This window comes from Rhinoraja longicauda, chromosome 17 (genome assembly GCF_053455715.1).
Source record: "Rhinoraja longicauda isolate Sanriku21f chromosome 17, sRhiLon1.1, whole genome shotgun sequence".
NCBI lineage: Eukaryota > Metazoa > Chordata > Chondrichthyes > Rajiformes > Arhynchobatidae > Rhinoraja > Rhinoraja longicauda.
The window spans coordinates 24,508,359-24,530,808 of NC_135969.1; the positions used below are offsets into that span (position 1 = coordinate 24,508,359).

The following is a 22,450-nucleotide window of genomic DNA, read 5'->3' on the forward strand; positions in this document are numbered from 1 at the left end:
ATTCTGAAAGGGACCCATTTATCCCCACTCTTTGCTTTCTGTCTGCCAACCAATTTTCTATCCATGTCAGTACCCTACCCCCAATACCATGTGCTCTAATTTTGCCCACTAATCTCCTATGTGGGACCTTGTCGAAGGCTTTCTGAAAGTCGAGGTACACCATATCCACCGGCTCTCCCCGGTCAATTTTCCTCGTTACATCCTCAAAAAAATTCCAAGAGTTTAGTCAAGCATGATTTCCCCTTCGTAAATCCATGCTGACTCGGAACAATCCTGTTACTGCTATCCAAATGTTCCGCAATATCGTCTTTTATAATTGACTCTTGCATCTTCCCCACCACTGATGTCAGACTAACTGGTCTATAATTTCTTGTTTTCTCTCTCCCTCCTTTCTTAAAAAGTGGGTTAACATCAGCTACCCTCCAATCCACAGGAACTGATCCTGAATTTATAGAACATTGGAAAATGATTACCAATGCGTCCACAATTTCTAGAGCCACCTCCTTAAGTACCCTGGGATGCAGACCATCAGGCCCTGGGGATTTATCAGCCTTCAGTCCCATCAGTCCACCCAACACCATTTTCTGGCTAATGTGGATTTCCTTCAGTTCCTCCATCACCCTAGGATCTCTGGCCACTAGAACATCTGGGAGATTGTTTGTATCTTCCTTAGTGAAGACAGATCCAAAGTCTTTGGAGACAAGAGAAGATATTGTTGCAGCTAAATTCAATTATGACTTCCAAACTTCCTAGGTTCATGTATACAGCAGGATGATGAGTACCTTTACCAGTGGGAGCATGTAATTATTCGTTTGGAATGCATTTAAATTAGAAACACTGGTCATACAGTGAAACTAAGTCCATTCTGGTAAACGTATGATACAATGGTAATGGAGTTGTTGACTAATCTGACAATCAATAGATTTGACTATAGCTGGGTCAGTATGAGACACGGAAGTGGCCAGTGTTGGAGGACTTTGCCAATGACAGACCCAGTGGCCTGACCACTTAAGCATTCACAGTTCACTTGCTACTTGGCGGAAATAGTTGTTTGCTTTCACAAGAAGACTGGAAATGAAAGCATGCTTTGATGCAATCACTTCAGATCTAATCTAATGTAGAAATGTCAGAGAAGAAGGAATGTGGGAATAATGGGAATCACTGTAGCAAGTCATATTTTCAATATTCATCAAAAGCTGTCAGTTGGCTAGAAAACGTGGCACAGTGAGTGTTTTCCATACTCCGCACAGCGATGGATTAACATGCTATAGTTCACATAAGTATTACTGCTTTTACAAATATTCTCACAATGAGAAACTGAGGACAATTAGGGCTTGGGATGAGGAAGTAATCAGTTTAAGTAGGCATGTAGAACTTGGGGTTCTGTGCACAAGTCAGTACCTTGATCGAAAGCAATCACCTGTTGGGAAATGTGAGAAGGCACCAGAAAAGTACATTGCCAATTGAGTGCCATTCACAACAAAGGTTCATTTGAAAAGAAGCTTATTCTGAATTAGATTACTAGTCCATTCTATGAAAGAAATTCCAGAGCCAGGCATTCCTTCCTCACTTCAAATATGTTTTGCTATAATAACAGGACAAAATGGTGAGTTTTACAAGGCCAGTGAGGCCTCTTTCTTTGCTGGCTCGCAGTGAGCAGATCAACTTCACCCTATCCCTGAGTAAAGATTTACTGAGACCAGCAAGCAATCAGGCATTGGGGTATTATTTTTCCATTAATCAACCCATGTGACCATGAGTGTTCTTTTGCCAAAACGAATCCAGCAAACATATCTCAATCCTCCTCGAGTGGAACCTTCAAGTTATAACTTGTCGCTGAATTTGAAGTTGCATTTTGTGAATTGTACATGCTGGTCCATTAGGGCAATGCAAGGCTGCACCAGTGCAAATGTATGACAGAGATTTGCCTGGGCTGTATCATTGGGGTGTAAACGTTGGCGTGATGACTGATCTTCCACTAAATGGCTGCAGGTAGTTTGTGTGCCCCAGGTGGCATATTTAGCATGAAATAAATGAATGAGTTTTGAATTTGGGTTTTTAAAGTCCTGTTCTTCAAATGAGATTTGTTTCTGATCTATTTAGGCAAATTAGAACAGGAATAAGCAGTTAATAGAAGACATTTCCCTCCAAGCCTACTCCACCAGCCAGTTGGATCATGACTGTTCTGTGGTTCAACTGAACTCACCCCCCTTTGATATCACTGCTTCAATCAATAACAGTTCTTAAATTTTTAATGGTCCCTCCTTCCCCCCCCCCCCCCCCCTCCCCCATCCAGTCTTTTGTGGGAGAATGTTCTGAGCTTACTGTACACTACAAACAAGTGCTTCTTGGCATCAGCCCTAAACTGTCTAGTTGTAATGTTAAGAAATGTCCTTGTTCTGGATTCTACCACAAGGTTAAATGGTTTTTATCTAACAATAATGAATTTATTCTCTTTACTTGCAGGTTGTTATCAGATGTCAGCTGCCCAGGATAAGTGACAGGATTGTGGCCAGCGTGAATCTAAAATAGGAGTATCGCCGCAGTGGTTAAGTTTTATTTTCTCTCTCCTTCGTGATCAACCCTGTTTCTATATTTTTTGAAGAAGTTTGGCTGTTGTGGATTTGGAGATGTTTCTTCTGCACGGACTGGGGAGGACTCTGTTGATTCTAGAGTTACTTGAGACCATGGCACTGGCACACTGGCAGAATGAGCCATTGCAGATCATCAGAGATTTGGACAGCCAGATTGAGGCTTCCATGCATTCTGTATTAGGGCAGGACATGCCTGCCGTGACCTTCAGTGTCCCTGATGGCTCTGCATACATCAGCCGGGCTTTTGCAATGAGAATCCCAACTGAAGGACTACCTGTTCATGCGGTATTGAAGGTAAATCTCTCTTATTTTGTATTATAATATTTGAAAAAGAATTAAGCTGTCATTTCTTTCCTGTCTTCAGTCAATGAGAATCGCCTACCTTCCCTCAATATAATAATAATAATAATGCATTACATTTATATAGCGCTTTTCAAACACTCAAAGACGCTTTACAGGGATTACTAGAACATAGAGAAGAAAATAAATAGATAAATAAGTAAACGAACAGAAAAATGAGACAGAAGGTGAGGTGACGGTCAGTGGTTGAAGGCAGTGCTGAACAGGTGAGACTTCAGTGATGTTTTGAATGTGGTGAGTGAGGAGGAGTCTCTGACGGTTTGGGGTAGTGAGTTCCAGAGGGTGGGAGCAGCAATGGAGAAAGCCCTGTCCCCCCAGGATCTGAGTTTGGTCTGGATGGGGGGGGGAACAGGAGGTTGGCAACAGCAGAGCGGAGGGTGCAGGTGGTAGTGTGTCTGTGGAGGAGGTCAGTCAGGTAGGATGGGGCCAGGTTATGGAGGGCTTTGTAGGTCATGAGGAGGATTTTGTACTGGATTCTCTGGGGGATGGGGAGCCAGTGGAGCTTGTAAAGGACGGGGGTGATATGGTCACGGATCGGGGAGTGGGTGAGTAGACGGGCAGCGGAGTTTTGAATGTATTGAAGTTTACACAAACTAGCTGGGCTCTAGGCTCTCAAGGGATCCAGATTCAGTGCCCGCACCGTGTCAGTTAGGAGTCCAAGTTCGATCCCTGCACTGTGATATATAATGACAAATGGTGTTTCATGTCGGTGTTGAGCCATGAGAGTTTGATCTCTGATACTTGCTGCATTAACTAATCTTCCTTCCAGACACTGAGATTTTGCATAAAATCTATTGGCGGCTTCAATGTGAATTGATGATTCAGGTGTCTGCTTCTTGATCCAGATGATTTGTACAGACTTGAGATCTGGATTGCATTCTGAACAGCTCCAGCTGGAGGCCTGTAGGCTGTCTTATACGTTACCTACAGCTGAATGACAGTTTTCTGTAGATGAGCCAACAATTAATACATCTGAAATTTTGTTCATAAGTTTTCATATTTTGCATTAAACAGCTATTTTGCAAGTGGATACTGTACTAGGGAAGCTTATTTCTGGAATGTGTAGCCTCTTGCCAGTTATAAAACGAATTGTTCATTCTTTTTGCTTTTTCCTTCCCTTGTTGCTCGTGTTAACATTAAGTACATCAACCCACTGCACCACCCATATTTTGAAGGTACTCCCACATTGCCGTTATGTCGAAAATGCCAAGATTGTGACTTTGAAGGCATAGAGATGTAGGTCCAAGGAAGGATGATGTGTGACTTAGAAAAGGAGTTCGTTTCACTGATTTTGGAAATTGACTCCCACTTTTCATTATTTGGCATTTACCAAGCAGAAACACAAATATTTACTGCTCATACCAATCCCAAATAGAGGTTTTAATACACTCTTCACACAAGGGGCCAGCTCGGAACAGATTGAATGAATGTGAGGTGTTCTTGGTCACAGGGCTTTTTACAGAGTGCTGAACAGAATGCTCCCTCTGGTGGTTCAAATCACACTGCACATACTACAAATGTACAGTACTACAGTTTTAATGTACTCCTGTTAATTGAAGGAAGTTGTTTCTTCTGATTTCAGGTCGGTATCTTTAGCAGTGTTCAGTCCAAGCAGATGCTTACAAAAAATTGCACAGCTGCTGACTCTCAATGGATAAATCACCTGTTAACTGAAATTATTTGCAGTTAAGCAAGTTACAAGAATAGAGATATGATGAATATTAATAGTTTTATTCATGCAGAAGAGATCAGGATTCATGTTATGGAATGCAAGAAAAGAGAGCAGATGTAATCTGTGACCCTCAAATCTAATTTACCATTTACCGAGGGTGAGAACAAAGTACCCGGCATTGGCGGTACCGCCGAGAGTGACAACAAAGGAGAACCCAGTGTGGCGGAACCACCAAGAACTAAGGGGAACCATAATGGAATGTATTTTAAATGGTTTATGTCAAAATGGGATACTTGTAACTTTGTCGGCACCCTTTGTGGTGACTCTTTGCATGCTTTGGGTATGCAAAACAAAGAATATCACTATGACTTGTCACATGTGACAGTGTTTATTCGTTCATTTATTCAATACAAAAATATCAGAATCTTTGGATTTGTCTCCACTTTCATCTACAGTCCCCATTATCTTTAATACCTTTGTGTCCTCAGAATTATGTTAGAGAAGATACTTTTCCTTGCATTCAACTCTTTATCCTCTAGTAATGCATCCCAGTTCTGAGGGAAACAGCTTCACAGCATTACCACGTCAAACCCATAAAATATCTGCTCCTTCTCATTTCCAGAAAGTATAAACCCTTCAATCTTTCCTTATAAAACAAGATGCCTATCCCAACAATCAATGAACCTTCAATGCACTGCCTCAAAAGCAAGAGTCATACATGAAACGGGCCATTCAGCCCATTTCATCCATGCCGACCAAGATGTCTACTAAAGCTGATCCCATTTTCCTGTATTTGGCCCATTTCACTCTATCTTTTCTATGCACTTGTCTTTAAACATTGTCGTTGTACCCACACTACCATTTCATCTGGTAGCAGGTTCCATATACCCACAACCCTCTGTGATAAAAGATGCTCCCAGACCCATTTTAAATCTTTTTCCCCTTCCCTTCAATCTGAATCCCACAGTTTAACTCCTATACTCAGGGGGAAACAACTGTGATTATACATCTACACCCCATTGTGATTTTGTGTATCTCTATAAGGTCACCCCTCAATCTCCTGCACTCCAGGGGAAAAAAGTCCCAGCCTACTCGGGCTTTCTTTATAACTCAAGTCCTCAGTCCCGTGAATGCTTTCTGGAATTTTCAGCTTAAAGGTATCTTTCCTACAGCTGGGCAACAAGAACTGCATAATACTCCCAAGTTGCTGCATGACATTGCAACTCCTGTACTCTGACTGATGAAGGCATGTGGGTGAAAAACTGCCTTCACCACTCTCTTTTATTGCCATTTCTTTCAGGGAATTAGGTATCTGTACACCTAGGTGTTTCTATTCTGCAACTCTCCAAGGCCCTGTTAGTTTGTCCTTCCCAAAACAAGGAGCTCCATATTTCAGATGTAGTCTCAAGCCCTCACAATTGGAGCAAAACTGTCTATTAATCAATTCTCTACCCATAAAGTGAGGTTACCTGTAAACTCGAGGCTTTGTCTTTTAAGTGGCATTTTATTGGGTGGCTTTGGAAATTTAGACATGCTATATCCAAACCTACTTCACTCCCACCACCCTAAACCTACCCCTAACCATCCTGGCCTCAGTTCCAAATATTTTCATAAAATTGTATTGACTCTCTGTGCTAATGTGTTAGCTTTCTTGATACTCTGTTATCACTTAATTAATAATGAATTTCAGCCTTAACCAGACAATTGAAATGAAATAAAATGGTCTGTCATTCCCTTGTTCTTACTCTCCTTTCAAGAGCAGAGAATGTTTGCTTTATCCCTATCCTTTGGAACCTGTCCAGTATCGGGCCACCAATACTTCCATAAGGAAGCAGGACATCTGCTGCAAGTGATTTTAATTGTCGTGGGTCCCTCACTCCCTTTACCCCTTGATTGTCTTCTAATTTTTGTATGCTTTCAGCGTATTTAGTGCAAAGAGTAAATCTTAAATACCTCTGCCATGTCTTAATTCCCATTGTTAATTCTGCTATCTCATCATCTAAGGTACCAACGTTTAGTTTTGCTACTCTCCTTTTTACGTAGTAACTTTTGTTTTGAGTCTTGCCAATTTGTATTCATTCTATTTTCTCCCTCCCCATGAAATTTTGGTAATTCTTTACTGCTTCTCCTAGTCTTTAGCTAAGATAATTTATTTTCAACTTTAAGGACACTTTCTTTTAATCTAACATAGTCTGCAACTTTAGCTACCGAAAGATCTTTTTTGCCCCATAGCGGCTTTCTTTTTAACTGAAGTTTGTATTCACTGAGAATCATGATTTTTTTCAATTCCTTAACATTATTTCCCAATCTGCCCCGCCAACACATTCTCGTACCTCTGAAAGTTTCTTTATTTAAAACTATAATTTTAGACTTAAGATTGTCACTCCCAAACTGAAAGAAAAATTCTGTCACAATTCTGTCAAAATTCTGTCACCTCAGGGGTCCATTACTTTTAGATTAATCCTGTTTCATTGCAATAACCTTTTGCTTGGTTGAGCTCATAATTCAATTCTGAAAGGACCCTGTGAGGTTTTGGCAATCTATAAGAGTGAGGGTATAAAAATAATTAAATGAAGGAACGGGCAGTTGAGTTTCGCTTCCTGCTTTTGCTCCATAGCTTTCTTTCTCCCCATCCATGTACTGATCCGGTTGCCAGTTTCCCAACAAGAGGATGGGCTAATTGGATTCGGTCAACATGGCTTTGTCTACAGCAGGTCATGTCTTATAAACGTGATTAAGTTTTTTCGGGGGGTAACAAAAGGTGATTGATAAGTGTAGGGCAGTGGATGTTGTCTGCACGTACATTAGTAAAGCATTTGATTAGATCCCTCATAGGCTGATCCACAAGATTAAAATCCATAGGATCCACTGACATTGATTTGGACTCGGAACTGGTTTGCCCACTCAAGTCACGGGTTAATGGAGGAAGGGTGTTATTGACGGAAAGTAACCAATGTTTCACGGGGATTAATGGTGGGACCATATGATACACATTGGTAGAGTTGTGGACAGTGAAGGATGCTGTTAAAAGATACAGCAGGAAATGGATATGGGCAGAGTAAATGACAGGTGGAGTTTAATCTAAGCAAATACTAGGTGTTATATTTTGGAAGGACAAATAAGAGGAATGTATACTTGTAATTGAAGAACTCTTAATATTACTGATGTGCAGATGAATCTTGGGGTCCAAGAGAACAAGTCCCTGAAGGAAGCAACACAAGTAGAACAATTCCATTGCCCTACCAATGATGGCAATGATGTTTGCCTTTGTTGGCAAACATACCATACACCTTTAAGGATGTATAGTATTTTTGTCTTCATTGATTGGGGCATTGAATTTGATTCAAAAGTGCTGTGCAGGTTTATAATGTTTTGGTTAGGCCACATTTGGAATTATGTGTTCTGGTTGCTCCAGTACAGGAAGAATGTGGAAATTTTGGAGACAGTGCAGACAGGGTTTACCACAATTCTACTTGGATTAAAGGCTATTAAGTATAAGGAGACATTGAACAAACTTGGATTGCTTTTTTCTGGGGCTTTGGAAGCTGAGGGGAGACCTGGTAGATATAAAATTGCACGAGGCATAAATAGTGTGGACTGTCAGAATCTTTCATTTGAGGGAGGTAATGTCCAGTACTGGAGGACATAACTAAGGTGAGGAGGGGATAAGCTTAAAAGGAGATGTGCGGGGCAAATTTTCTTTTTACACAATGGTGAGTGCGTGGAATGCACTGCCAGGTGTGACCGTGGAAGTGGATATGTTTGTGACATTTAAGAGACCTTCAGATAGGCACATGGCTATGCCGGGAATGGGGGGATATGGATCACGTGCAGACAGGAAGAAATAGTTTAATTAGCCATAAGTTCAGCACAGACATTGTGATCTGAAGAACCTGTTCCTGTTCTGCACTGTTTTTCATTTATGGCAATAAAATTTGTATAGTTGGATTCCAACCAGTTGACTATAACTTTAGTATTAATTTCAGTAAATTCTTCACACAGTATCCAACTTAACCTAATTCAGTGTCAATCAGATGTAATAAAAAGCTATCAGAGCCTATGTTCTCACCGATCAAATGTGAAATTATCTGAACACTCGCAATATAATGAATGCCAACACTGTAGTCATGATTTCATTTGGACCTTTTTGATTTTGTTTGGGCCAATAAGTCTGCTCTTTCTACATGAATTGAACGGTGCCTAAACATGGGTTTATTCGTCAGTGATTCTGCAGTAGGCTAAGTGGCGCTTTATGTAAACAATGTGATCGAAAGTTTGCCAAAAATGACAGGTGTCCGTGCCACAGTGATTTAAGATGGTAGGTCATAGATTCCAGCTGCACATGCACCAAGTATGATGTTTTGGTGCTTGGGAATGTTTCAGATAAAAGCTAAAGCCCTTGGCCCTTATCTGCTTCCTCAAGTGGAGAAAAACATTGCACTGTACTAATAGGGAGGAGTAGGAGATCGATACTCTATTGCCTGGGTATTATTTTTCCCTCGTGCTCGGGTCCTATATTTTAGCCAGGCCAGAGATGAGAATAGCTCTTTCGTGCATTCAAGAAAACTGCTAAAATGCTTTGGATTTAAATTCTTGTGCATAGATTTGTTTTAGTTAAGTTGCGAACTAAGCTCAACTGAGACTAGGTGTCTCCTCGCACCTGCACGGTTAGTTTTGAACTTATCCTCTTTCAGGCCACTATCTATCCTGCTTCCAGCCAGGGTAAAAATGTATAAAACTGAGCTACAAGGAGAATCAGGCTCCCAAAACTTCTGAGAACTTGTACAGAAAGGAGTAGAATTGTTTTTTGTTGTACTGCACAAAGAGCCTTTATGTTGCAGTTATATACACATGGGAAACTCAGACTCCAGGCTTGTTCTGAAGTAGACAGCGCTATTTAATAGTTTAAAAAAAACGTCTGCAAATAATTCAGATCAAAATTCAGGATCCAATGTCCACCAATTATATATACTAACCAACCAGAATGAGGGGCTTACTTCAAGTGAAATTTGCAAACTTCCCATTTTAGTAAAATAATTGTACAAGGATTCTGTTTTTAGAACCAATTCATCTTCTGTCAGCCAAAGTTGCTTATTATTCAGTTTTCCATTTTATTTTTGTTATATTTCCCTTCACCTATTTTGTTGCCAGCTGACTTAACACCTTTGGATTTTTCAACTACATTAAAGGCCCTAAGTCAGTTTTTATTGGTTAGTAAGTTTGTTTTCTGTGGGCACTTGCCACGTTGTTTCAAGTAGTTGTTAGGTTTCAGTGTTATTACATTGACTATGCATAGAACCACAGCCAAGTATTTTTCTGTCCTTCTACGAATCTGTCCCCTTCAGGAGATGAAGTAATTTCTTGATTTAGTTATTCGTTTTAGGAATTTTTGCGCAGCGGTAGAGTTGCTGCTTTACAGCGAATGCAGCGCCGGAGACTCAGGTTCGATCCTGACTACGGGTGCTGTACTGTAAGGAGTTTGTACGTTCTCCCCGTGACCTGCGTGGGTTTTCTCCGAGATCTTCGGTTTTCTCCCACACTCCAAAGACGTACAGGTATGTAGGTTAATTGGCTGGGTAAATGTAAAAATTGTCCCTAGTGGGTGTAGGATAGTGTTAATGTACGGGGATTGCTGGGCGGCACGGACTTGGAGGGCCAAAAAGGCCTGTTTCAGGCTATATATATGATATGATATATGATACTCTTTGGAGCGTGTCTTCAATGTCTAGTTACTTTTACTCTAACAAATAGGATGTTACTCTCTGCACATTCGAGAAAGCCCATGATGCATTTTGCCCAGATTTTACAATTTACAAAGTTTCACTAAGAAATACATTTCCAGAAATGCATCCATTTCATATATCAATGAATGGCCGTATCAGGTAGCAATCGGGACTGGGAAGAGTACTTCTCCAGCTGCGACTCCTGCTGCATACTGACGAATGTGGGCAAATGGGCTCAGTGTGCACGAGCAAAATGGGCAGCATGTGTGTGATGGGTCGAAGTGCCTGTGTCACTGCTGAACTCAATTTGCTCACTTAAAGAAAAGCTTGTACTTTCAGAGTTCTTTAATGACGGGACATCCAAAAGTGTATTGTAGCCAATGTAATACTTCTGAACGGTCATTATTGTCTAATGATCCCGACACCAGTGTAAAAGTGTCACCACAACAGCTGGGGAATTTGCATACATATATATACCTAAATCAATAAAGCTAGAATAAGAGCCAATGTTAAATTAGCTATCAGATTATAGTTAAAAACCAGTCTGGTTTATTGATAGCCCTTGAGGAAGAGAACTTTATGTATCGCAAGACATTTCCTTCTAAAGTAGCGAGTTGCTACAAAATTCTGAATAAAACTGGATGCAGCACCAAAGCGTGAACGAGGCACAAAACTAAGACAATAAAGGCCTTCATTGACCCCGATGACTTCCCAGTGTTAACATTTTGGGATTCATGCTAAACTCAGAAAAGCTGTTACATGGGACTGTTGATGCAATAACCTGATGCATCACATTCACAGAATCTTGGATTTGGCCTTTGTCAGCATAATGTCATCTGGCAGCAGATGACACAACAGGAAGGAAACTTCCACTTTCATTTCTCAACTTGATAAATCAGAATGTTCCTATTTGACATAGCTAGGTAAAGAGCTAAGGAACACAAGAGCATAATGTGTTCTAGATTTGGTGCTTCACTGTTCATTACCAAGGTTGACTTGGTGGCATCAGGTGGTGTGTTTTTGACAACCACTAAGCCAGCCACAATCTAAAGGATAGGTAGTGTGACCCAATGTGAGGAAAAGAATCCTACCTGACCTTTTCCTTGCCAATCTGCCAGATAACTTTTATTATGCTCATGGCATTACCACCTTGCTAAAAGGGATTGATCTGAATCAATCTAGCAGCATGAAACCTGGCTTCCATGAGCCATTGTACATCAGTAGCAGCAGAATTGTATTCTACCGCAGCCTGTACCACCATATCGCAGTATACTTAGCAATATACCAGGTTGTGGTGTATGGAACCCGTTAAACCTGGTTTAATGAAGAGCATTCCAGTAGCAACCCGAGGTCTACTTGAAAATGAACAATTAACCTTTACCTATAGATGTGTTATGGTCGACTAACAGACTGATCAAAACTTTGCAATCTTAACCCATTCAGATGTGAATAATGATGGACTATTTAAAAAAAAGAAGTGACCTGTGAAGGCAGAAGCCATCATTTGAGTGCCCAAAATTAGTGTTTGTAACCATCTTCAGAACTGCTGAGTCTATATTCCAATCATGATGTTCTCCTGAAGCCCCCACTATTGCTAAAAGATATCAAAATCTATTTGCATGGGAAGCCTCCAATAAAACTGGATCTGTGGAGTGGTGCGAGGAGTTCTGTGGTTGAAATTGTACATTGCTCAATGTAAGATGGGTGAGGATGTTGTAAGGCAATCGTCACAGCACCAGAACTTCCTCATAAGAGTGTCTTGGGCCTTTAGTTTCACTTTAATTTTAGAGATACCGCGCGGAAACATGCCCTTCGTCCCTAAGAGTCCGTGCCGCCCAGCAATCACCCCGTAAGCATTATCCCACACAACATGGACGATTTACTATTTTTACCGGTCAATTAACCTACAAACCCATAAGCCTTGGAGTGTGAGAGGAAACCGGAGCACGCGGAGAAAATCCATGCGGTCACAGGGAGAACATACAAACCCCGTACAGACAACTGCAGTCCAGATCAAACCCGGGTCTCTGGTGCTGTTAGGCAGCAACTCTACCGCTGCGCCACTGTGCTGCAGCCTTTAGTCATCAATGCCCCCTTCCTGGAGATCTGGACATTTTCTGATGATCGTGTTCAGTTCTATTTGCATTTTCTTGGAAAATGAAGCAGTCCATACTGTCGTCTAGAGTTGTTGGATGACGGGAAATATTAGTATCCATGTACAACCAAATATCATCCATGTCCTGTGAGTAACGTTGCCAACTATCTCACTTCCAAATAAGGGACAAGTTGACGTCACCACCCCGTGCCCCACGTGACCTTGCGCAGCCAGCGGCCACGTGCTCCTGCTCCACCAATGGCAGCCGCCCAGGTCCGGAGGCCGGTTACTATGCAACCTCCGTTAGGCGGCCTCTGGGCCTACAGTGTCCGGGCCTAATACCGGACAAGGGCGGTCCCGTATGGGACAAACCAATTTAGCCCAAAATACGGGATGTCCCGGCTAATATCGGACAGTTGGCAACCCTACCTGTAAGGCAAACTAATCGTCTCACCTTGACATTCATTGTGAGTCTGTGCTGAATTGTCCTACCATGATCATCCTTGGAGTCACCATTATCAGAAACTTAACTAAAACAGCTACACACATTGACTGCAACTCTTAAGTCAGCGACTGGTTATTCAGTGGTGAACAGCATGCCTCCTGACTGTCAAGTCTTTCTTTATCTACGAGTCAGGCTGTTAGGTGTTGAATGGATGCCCAATCTGGATTTAAAAATTTTCAATTGTAATTAATTTATTAGCCAAGTATGTAAAAACATACAAAGAATTTGATATGCTATACAGTCATACCAAAAAAGCGACAAGACATACAACTACGTAAAAATGAACATGAACATCCACCCACTGTGATGGATGGAAGGCAATAACGTATTATCATCTTCCCTCCTTTTATCCTGCGGTCGGGACAGTCGAACCGTCTGCAGTCGGGGCGGTCGAAGCTCCCACGATTGGGGTGCTCAAATCTCCCGCGACCGAGGCGCTCGAAGCTCCTGTTGATTGGAGTTCCCGAAGTCGATCCTTAACCAAGGGACCGCGAGCTCCATGATGTTAAGTCCGCAGGCTCCCACGGTTGGAGCTCCCGAAGTCCATCCCCAGCAAAGGGACCGCCAGCTCCACGATGAGTGCAGTATTAACAACCATCAAATCTGAACACCATCCAGATCAAAGTAGTCCCTTTGACTGGCCATCCATCACCGTAAATATTCACTACATCCATCTCAGACAGCCTTGAGTGAACTTTGCAAAGTTTTTTCACATCTCTCAAACCTCCAGCAATGGCTGCTTTGCAAGATTAAGAGCACTTTCACTAAAAGGCTTTAACAATTAGTTAACGTTTAATTGAGTATTTTGGGGTGAGCAATAAATGCTGGCTTCACCAGCAATGCTCGCATCTTATAATTGATTTTTTAAAACAGTGTTTGTGCAATATGCTTCCATAAATGGTTGCATGGCATAACCAGTTCTGTTTCCATGATTTTGACTGAGGCATAAATATTAGCTTGAAGATAGTAGATGCGAGGGAAAGTTCCTTGTTCTTCAACGTAGATACATATGATTTTTCATGTCCAGTCAAAATGGCTTCAGTTTAACATCTCATTCAAATGTTGGCACCACTGACATTGTGGTGTTTGTTCCCTGCGCACCAGACTGAAGTATCATGGCAGTTATGTTTTAAAAAAATCTCTGGAACTTTTCATTATCAATGGAAACAACTCATTATTTCCCCCATCCCATTTGAAGTGCTCCATCCTTGGAGCCCATTCCCCACAACATTCCAGGGCCTTGGCTCTAGAATTGCCTTTCCTTTTTCGAGTGCACTTCCTGGCTCACTTTTTAAAAACTACCACATTGACCAAACTCAAGGCTTCACCTGACGTTCAGTGCCGAATTTTGCTTAACTATTACTGTGGGATGTTTTGCAACTTTGAGTGTTTTATTACGATGAGCCTTGACCCACAACCTGCTGATTCAGGTGGTTGGGCTGCCCATTGGGTCATGGGTGACATTCAGTACACACTACAGATTGAAGGTGACACCCGAACATGTGGGTAAAGTATATTTAACCTTGGAGCTATTTTGTGCTGGTGTTAAATGTGACTTGCCTGTTGGAATTTGCAGTACTGCTGATTAGTAAATACCTGGCAGCGGGTCACATTTTTTTTCTGTGAGGACTCGACTATAACTACCTTATAAGGCCTCCCACTTGGAGCACTGCTGCTGTACAGTAGGTCTGGCAGGTGGAGGATGGATTGGCAGTGCATAGTGAATTGAAGATGGCTTTAATTATGAGAATTTTAAAGTCAAACTTGGTCTAATATAACAAATTATTTGTGACACTTCTTATCGAGTCCACGTCACAAGATTAGAAATTGTTCAGCCAGAGCTGAACACATTTCTCAATCTGCAAACAATGGCGTCTTGTGCTTCTTGTGTGTAGTGGTGGAAAGAGTGGTGGAAACAGGGCTGCGACGTGAACGCCCTTTCCTTGACCCCTTTGTGACACTAATGATTGCAGATGCTGGGATGTCCTCATTCTTCAGGAAACGGGGCTTCCCCTCTTCCATTATAGATGAGGCTCTCACTAGGGTCTCTTCTACATCCCGCAGCTCTGCTCTTGCTCCCCCAACCTCCACTCGTAACAAGGACAGAATCCCCCCCGTTCTCATCGTCCACCCCACCAGCCAGCGGATCCAAGAAATCATCCGCCAACATTTCCGTCACCTACAACGGGACCCCACCACTGGCCATACCTTCCCTTCCCCTCCCCTTTCTGCGTTCCGCAGAGACCGTTCCCTCCGTAACTTCCTGGTCCACTCGTCCCTTCCTACCCAAACCACCCCATCCCCGGGCACTTTCCCCAGCAACAGCACGAGATACAACACCTGTCCCTTTACCTCCCCCCTCAACTCCATTCAAGGACCCAAACAGTCTTTCCAGGTGAGACAGAGGTTCACCTGTACCTCCTCCAACCTCATCTATTGCATCCGCTGCTCCAGTTGTCAACTTATTTACATCGGCGAAACCAAACGCAGGCTCGGCGATCGCTTCGCTCAACACCTGCGCTCGGTCCGCGTTGGCCAAACTGATTTCCCGGTGGCCGAGCACTTCAACTCCCCCTCCCATTCCCAGTCTGACCTTTCTGACATGGGCCTCCTCCAGTGCCATAGTGAGGCCCACCGGAAATTGGAGGAACAGCACCTCATATTTCGCCTGGGCAGCTTGCAGCCCAGTGGTATGAACATCGACTTCTCAAACTTTAGATAGTTCCTCTGTCCCTCTCTTCCACTCCCCAGATCTCCCTCTATCTTCCTGTCTCCACCTATATCCTTCCTTTGTCCCGCCCCCCTGACATCAGTCTGAAGAAGGGTCTCGACCCGAAACGTCACCCATTCCTTCTCTCCTGAGATGCTGCCTGACCTGCTGAGTTACTCCAGCATTTTGTGAATAAATACCTTCGATTTGTACCAGCATCTGCGGTTATTTTCTTATATTGCAGATGCTGGGGTCTATATATCTCTATATACTGGCTATTTGCCTTGATGTCAATTATCCATTTCCCCACTCAGATGCTGCTCGATTCACTGATCCCCATAACACAACAATGCTTCAACAGTGGTGATTTGCTGCACATACAGCTTTGCAAGTCAGAAAAGTTCCTGGTCTGATCACTAGACTGGGGAACTAGAGAGCTGCAATTCCTGTGCTCCAGCTGGAAATGATGAGTGGCAAAGATTGTAAAAGGGAATGCTGCCACTTGGAGATAGGAGGCACACCTGGTCGTGAGTTTGCGAATTGTTGAAGGCCAGATTTGGTCTTGGTGAGGTTCGATGAATAATCTGGGACACTGAACCTGTAATCGCCATGTTAATTAGAATGATGAATTAGCAAACTAGAGAAAACTATAAATTAGGCTGGGGAGTGTTCTGGCTGGATTATACTACATTATAAAATAAACGTCAGATTGGATAACGTTCTGATTGGATTACACTTTCCTACTGATGCAAACTGCTCATATACAAAGAGTTGTTCAGGCCACAAGAGAGCTGGGGAAAAAAACTAAAGGCTCATAGTCCCTGGCATCAGAGGACTAATGCATGTAAGAATAGGAGGTAGGATGTTCATCCTGAGCACATGAGTGAGAGACATCCTTATCAAAGTAAACACGATGGCAAGGGGGAAGGCGGGTTCAGATTTATTTTCTCACTTTCAAAATTGTACATGATGTAGGACCGCCATTACAATGCTGGAATGGGTTTCTAATTAAGGAAGCCTCAGAACATTGAAGCATTGGATGATTGGACAGGGACATAAAATGCATCTCATTTGCCTTGTGATCATCATGTTGTTCTCAATCTAGCAGTGGCTACATACAGTCAGTGTGCCTTATTTGTTGCTCGCTTTGTCTCTGAAGATGGGATGTGTTCATAACTTACCAACTGTAATGGTCTTATTGAGTCAGAGAGGGGTAACAGGATATTACTTGGCCTGTTATATTGTGCTGGGCCTTTGAATGGACTTCTGAATTTGTCTTGCTGATTGTATTCTATTCCTTTAAAGCTTACATTCTTTCCTAAGGAAATAACCAATTCCTTTTCAAAAGTTACTATTGAATGTACTTCCACATATGACAATGAGCAACAAAAGGCAGTAAGTGCCTAGACTACCAAAAGAATCTAAAGGCAAAACTAGGGCAAATCAAAGGTAGTTCCTGGACTCTTTGAATTGCATTAACAATTGCAGTTGACTGCTTTCTGCTTAGGCATTTGCATAAGGTGAGTTGAAGTTTATAAAAGAGTGATTAATCTTCAATAATGTTCCCATTTATGAAAATTAAAGTCTCATCACAGAATTTCATCTGAGAGAAATAGTTTACATTTGCGTAGTTCCTTTCAGGTCTCTGACTTGCCAAGTGTCATTCATTTTTTTGAAATAGTTTTTGGAATGTTGGTGCCTCGTGAGTTGATCTGATTAAGATAAATTTATTTAATAAGAAGCTAATCTAGCAAAGACAAAGGGATATAAAAATACATTATGGTTGGGTGAAGACGGTTGTGAGCAAGCTTTTGTGAGCAAGCTTTTTTTGTGAGCACCTTTGCGTGGACCTTTCACTGCTAATAATGAATTCCATCTCTTGACTCGTGGCCTTATCATATGAGAAACATAATAGAACATTGTGTAATTTCCCCCACATTACCGTCTGGTCGGTATGACAGTGTTGCCCTGTTGACATACTAATGAGGTTTCTGGATGTTTCATATGCCAACAGTTAGCTGCTGCCCACAACCTCATGGCAGCCCATCTCCACAGGCTTGCATATAGGATGGAACAAGCCAGCTTCTGTCAGAGAAGCCAGCTTCTGTCAGAGACCATCACATCATAGAGTGATGATCATTATTGGAAGAGGGAAATTAGTGAGAATGACAGTACAGGAGAGAAATGTTAACGGTAGTGTTTGTCTCATAACTCGTATGTGCAAGGAACACGGTATCGTGATTATTGTAGATTAGTTAACAATAACTTTACGTGGAAAATCCTGGACTATGCATATCTGCCTTGCCGCAGTTTGGCAAATGCAATCTGAGATGCTTTGAACTGGCATTGATGTACCCAAATATTGGAGCAGGTTCAGGGGCTGCATGATCTACTCCTGTAAGGTTTGCATAAGATGTAAAGCAAACTGATGCAGTTCACAGTTAGTCTTTAGGTTTGGAGCAAGCATGGTTAATTCACTCCAATACTTCCACAACTGTATTTAATACATCTGGTCCAAATGGTAAAGAGTCGGAAATATCTGACATGTCCAATGTTTAAACTTGTTTTTGAATGGGTTTTTTTAATGCCCATCTAGGCAGAGTTGTAAATCTCCATCTCCCAACTGCTCTCCCTACCACATGCTTGTGAGTACATCAACTCGGCTCTGCAGCACAATAGAGCATGCAGTTACATTCATTCACGTACTCAAACTAAACAAAGCTTGTTTGTGCAGTGTTTTTTTTGGTTGGATCCAGTATTTGTAGCACCCAAGTGGTGCACCACAGACTGTCAATATTGGAACATGGGAATAAATAGCACAACCTGATATAGCCCAAGCCTCTAACCATTCATTGATGCTTCCCTATGATGGGAAATATTGCACAGTGACACTTGAGAATATAAAGTAGCAATAATCAAAGAAGCTGCTTGACTCTTTCCACTCTCATTGTGACAGTCTGCGTTCCAGTGGACTCCAGCCAACAGTCGTGGGAGTAACCTTGAGTACTAATGGCATGAAGGTGAATCAAGTGACAATTGGTCATGAACAAAATCCTTGGATTTCGAAAGAACATTTTAATTTATATTAAAAGTACTACCATTTACAAATAACACTTTAATAATCCCAGCAGTTCAGTGACCATATCCTAGCTTGATTTGGTTGATATAGTATACTCCAGTGTTCTCTGAACTTCAGACAAATATCAGTACAGTAATGAAGGCGAGCACTCGGACAAAATTAATCTGAGAAACAATTTAATCCCTTGGATGGAAATTAAAATACACCATGTCATGATTGGTATAAGGACACAGGTTCACCTGGACCTGGCCAACATTAAACTCTGTTAAGCCTACCAAAGTGTGACCTGGTTATTATCTCAGCATTGGTGTAACTGCAGTATGTATTATTTATAGAGCATCCTACATTTCCTTCCATAGACAATACTAGCATCAAATCCTGCAGTCTTCACCTATGGCATCACATTACTGCCATCCTCCACCAGGTTACACAATCTCAATCGAGACCTGCTTTTAAACATAGCAATAACTGTAGGTGCCTCAAGTTTGGGTGCTGACGTGGAGCATAAATTCTACAGCACCGTGATAGAATATGAAACACTAACGAAATTTGAAGATTTTTGCTGGGATTGTAATGGTAAATGTAACCTCTAAAAGAGTTGTACCAACTATATTATTTTAAAAAAATAAAGTTTGGTCTCCATGTTATAGGAAATATGCTGTCAAGCTGGAAAAGGTGCGGCGAAGATTTACGATGTTACCAGGATTCAAGAGCCAGAGCGATAGGGACAGGTTGAGCAGGCTAGGACTCCCTAGGTATGTAGGAGGATGAGGGGTGATTTTATAGAGGTGCACAAGATCATGAGGAATAGATTGATTAAATGCAGTCTTTTGCCCAGGGTAGGGGAATCAAGAACCAGAGGACATGGGTTTAAGGTAAGGGTGGAAAAATGTAATAGGAACCTGAGGGATAACTTTTTTACCAAATGGGAGGTAGGTGTATGGAACAAGCTGCTTTGGGAGGTAGTTGAGGCAGGTACTATTGCAACGTTTAAGAAACGCTTAGACAGGTGCATGGATAGGTTTGGTTTGGAGCAATATGGGCCAAACGCAGGTAAGGTGGGACTAGAGTAAATGCGGCATGGTTGTCAGCGTGGGCAGGTTGGGGGCTGTTACCATGCTATATGACGAAATGTTTCTTTCTTAATCCAGGTTAATTCCCTGGAGTGTAAACACAAGATATTGGAGAAACTCAGCAAGTCGAGGAAATTTCAGGAAGGACAAACAGAACTTTTGTATTTTATGTTTTGGGGATCAGGGCATCACTGGCATGGCCAGGATTTATTGCTCATGCCTAATTGCCTGTTGTGAAAGGGGTGGACTAGATTCTTGAACTGTTGCAGTTCTTGTATATTTTTTTCCCCTCTTATGATGTCTCTGAACAGCTTGGTATACCACATCCGAGATCAGTTAAGGATCAACCACATGCCTGTGGGTCTGGGCATGCACTTTAGCCGGACGGGGTGAAAGTGGTAGATTTTCCCCTGGGAAAACATTACCAGTGTTTTACCTGTACAGTTGACCCACTGATATTTACTTGAAGGGCATTTTAGAATTGTCAATAAATTTGTCTGTATTGCCAATTTTTCCAAAATAGGCCTTTTATTAAAGAAAGGGATCATCTATCTATGGTTCGGGTTTCTACGAAAAGCACTGCTGAGGTAAAATATGAAAAGAAACTGCGGATTAGATTAGCAGGCTGCTTGACATGTTTTCTCCCACTGCCAAGCTGAGGAGACAGAAGTGCTAAGACCTAATGTCCGCAATAAGTCCGCAATCTCCAGATGATATCAGGAAGGTAATTGATCACATTTTCATCTTGCTTACTTAAGAACCACAGCAGACTTGTTTGAACTAACTGCACCAAGTATTCACCTCTTTATCATTCCAATAAACACCAGTCCTATTCTGGTGGCTTTTCTTCATAATCTATTATTCTTTTAGACACTGAATCAATCATGTTATATCGGTCTGAACTTGTGCCAATATCTCAAAGTCCTTCAGAAGATAAACTTGTCTAAGCTCCACAATATTCTACATCTGCCCTTGACAATGACTTATGGAAAAATGCACTAAATTTTGATCGAAACAAGTTCTTAAGGTTCATACCATAATTTGATCAGACTATTGGTAATAGTGCTGCTTCAGATTCATTCAGAGGTCAATTGCTAGCCAATTTGTTTAATATTACAACAAGATGGCCCAAATGGCACCCACTCCTGTTTTGTTTCTTTTTGGTTTTGGGATCTTTCTTCATTCCCTTGGGGGCTGATTGGGTAAAAGCTCAGGCTTGATTGTTACTGACCCACACAGACCAGGGGATCCAATGCACAGCTGCTAGCTGTGCTTGTTAACTGATCTAATGGGGGCAGTAACCTAGCATGCTGCAATTAATTTTCATTGAGTAATAAGAAAAGGGACAAATTTAGCTGGAATTTCTACTGCTGATTTGCTCTTACTTCCCTTATTCTCTCATTTTCTGCTTTGTTTTATTTTTCATCACTTAAGACACACGAGGCATACCATTTATTTTTCTTATTATTCAACTTTGCACCACTAGTTATCTGTACTTCACTGGATTACAGTCTGATACTCATGGTTCCACTCACTGGGATCTTCATATTTGAATTAGTGCTACTGCCTACGACTGATTACTGCTCATGACCTTGCTGGAAGTTTGGATTATGTTCGAAGAAATGCACCTGAGATCATTGGCAACAAGAAACTAGACAGACCAGTGCTGTGATATTGGATCTGTAGCTAAAACACATTGAAACTATAATCATTTAATGAGGAAAGCGATATTGAGGAATGGTGATCCAACCTCTTTCATCTGGATGGTATTATGCTGCTTGACTGAATCTGTTATCATCCATGAGTATGGAACTTGCTCCATTGGCTGTGAAAGGAACATCTAGATTGCTTCTGGCAGTGCTCTGATAATATGCAGTGCCACAATTATATTACTATTCATACAGCTGATGCCAGGAGTGCATAACCGCAGTGGCTTCCATTTATTTTCCATGTTTGTTAGATATTTCCATGTTTGTTAGATTTCCATGCTCCGATTTCCTTCCACATTCCAAAGACGTGCGGGTTTGTAAGTTAACTGACCTCTGCAAATTGCCCCTGGTGTGTATGGGGTGATTTTTATTTGTTTTCCAGCATTTCCAACACGCACAGTTCTCTTTAAATTTTCAATCACATCTAACCTATTGGAAGTCTTTGAAATTATGTCTCATGGAATAGATGAGAAAGAGACCAGGAAATCTTATGTAGTTTTATAACACCTTCAGTAAGTTTTCACGCTGGAGGTTGGTTAAGATGGCTAAAGCTCATGGAATTGAAGTTAATAGTGAAATGGAAAACTAGTTCATACCGAAACCAGAACTGAAATGTATATCATGAGGGTTTAAGGACTGGAATAAAGATGTCTCGCTGCAATTACAAATTGTGTTGAAAGTGAACTTAAAATTATGTATTTTATTCAAAAATATTAGTCATAGAGGGAGTGTAATGAAGATTTACCACACTAGATGCAGGAATGACAAGGGTGTCATCTGCAGCTAGATTGAGTACACCAAGCCTGTATTCCCTTAGAGATCAGAAGTGTGATGGATGTTTCTTTTTTTTTTGTTTTGTTTTGGTTGTGATTGTGATTGTGTGTGAAATTGTTTATTTTTATTGCTCTATTGCTGGACTGTGGGTGACCT

General features: G+C 41.6%; 1 protein-coding gene across 3 annotated transcripts in view; it reads left to right on the plus strand.

The window, feature by feature from the left end:
* The window catches only part of dag1 (dystroglycan 1), a 109,689-nt gene that overhangs the window by 72,920 nt on the left and 14,319 nt on the right, over window positions 1–22,450 (plus strand). For 2 of the 3 annotated variants that reach the window (XM_078414370.1, XM_078414372.1), the window contains exon 2: window positions 2,467–2,888. In XM_078414370.1, coding sequence (XP_078270496.1) covers window positions 2,631–2,888 — 258 coding nt within the window. In that variant the 5' untranslated portion in view covers window positions 2,467–2,630. Of the gene's footprint in view, window positions 1–2,466; window positions 2,889–22,450 lie in introns of those variants that run through there. The other variant, XM_078414373.1, reaches the window with a different exon arrangement.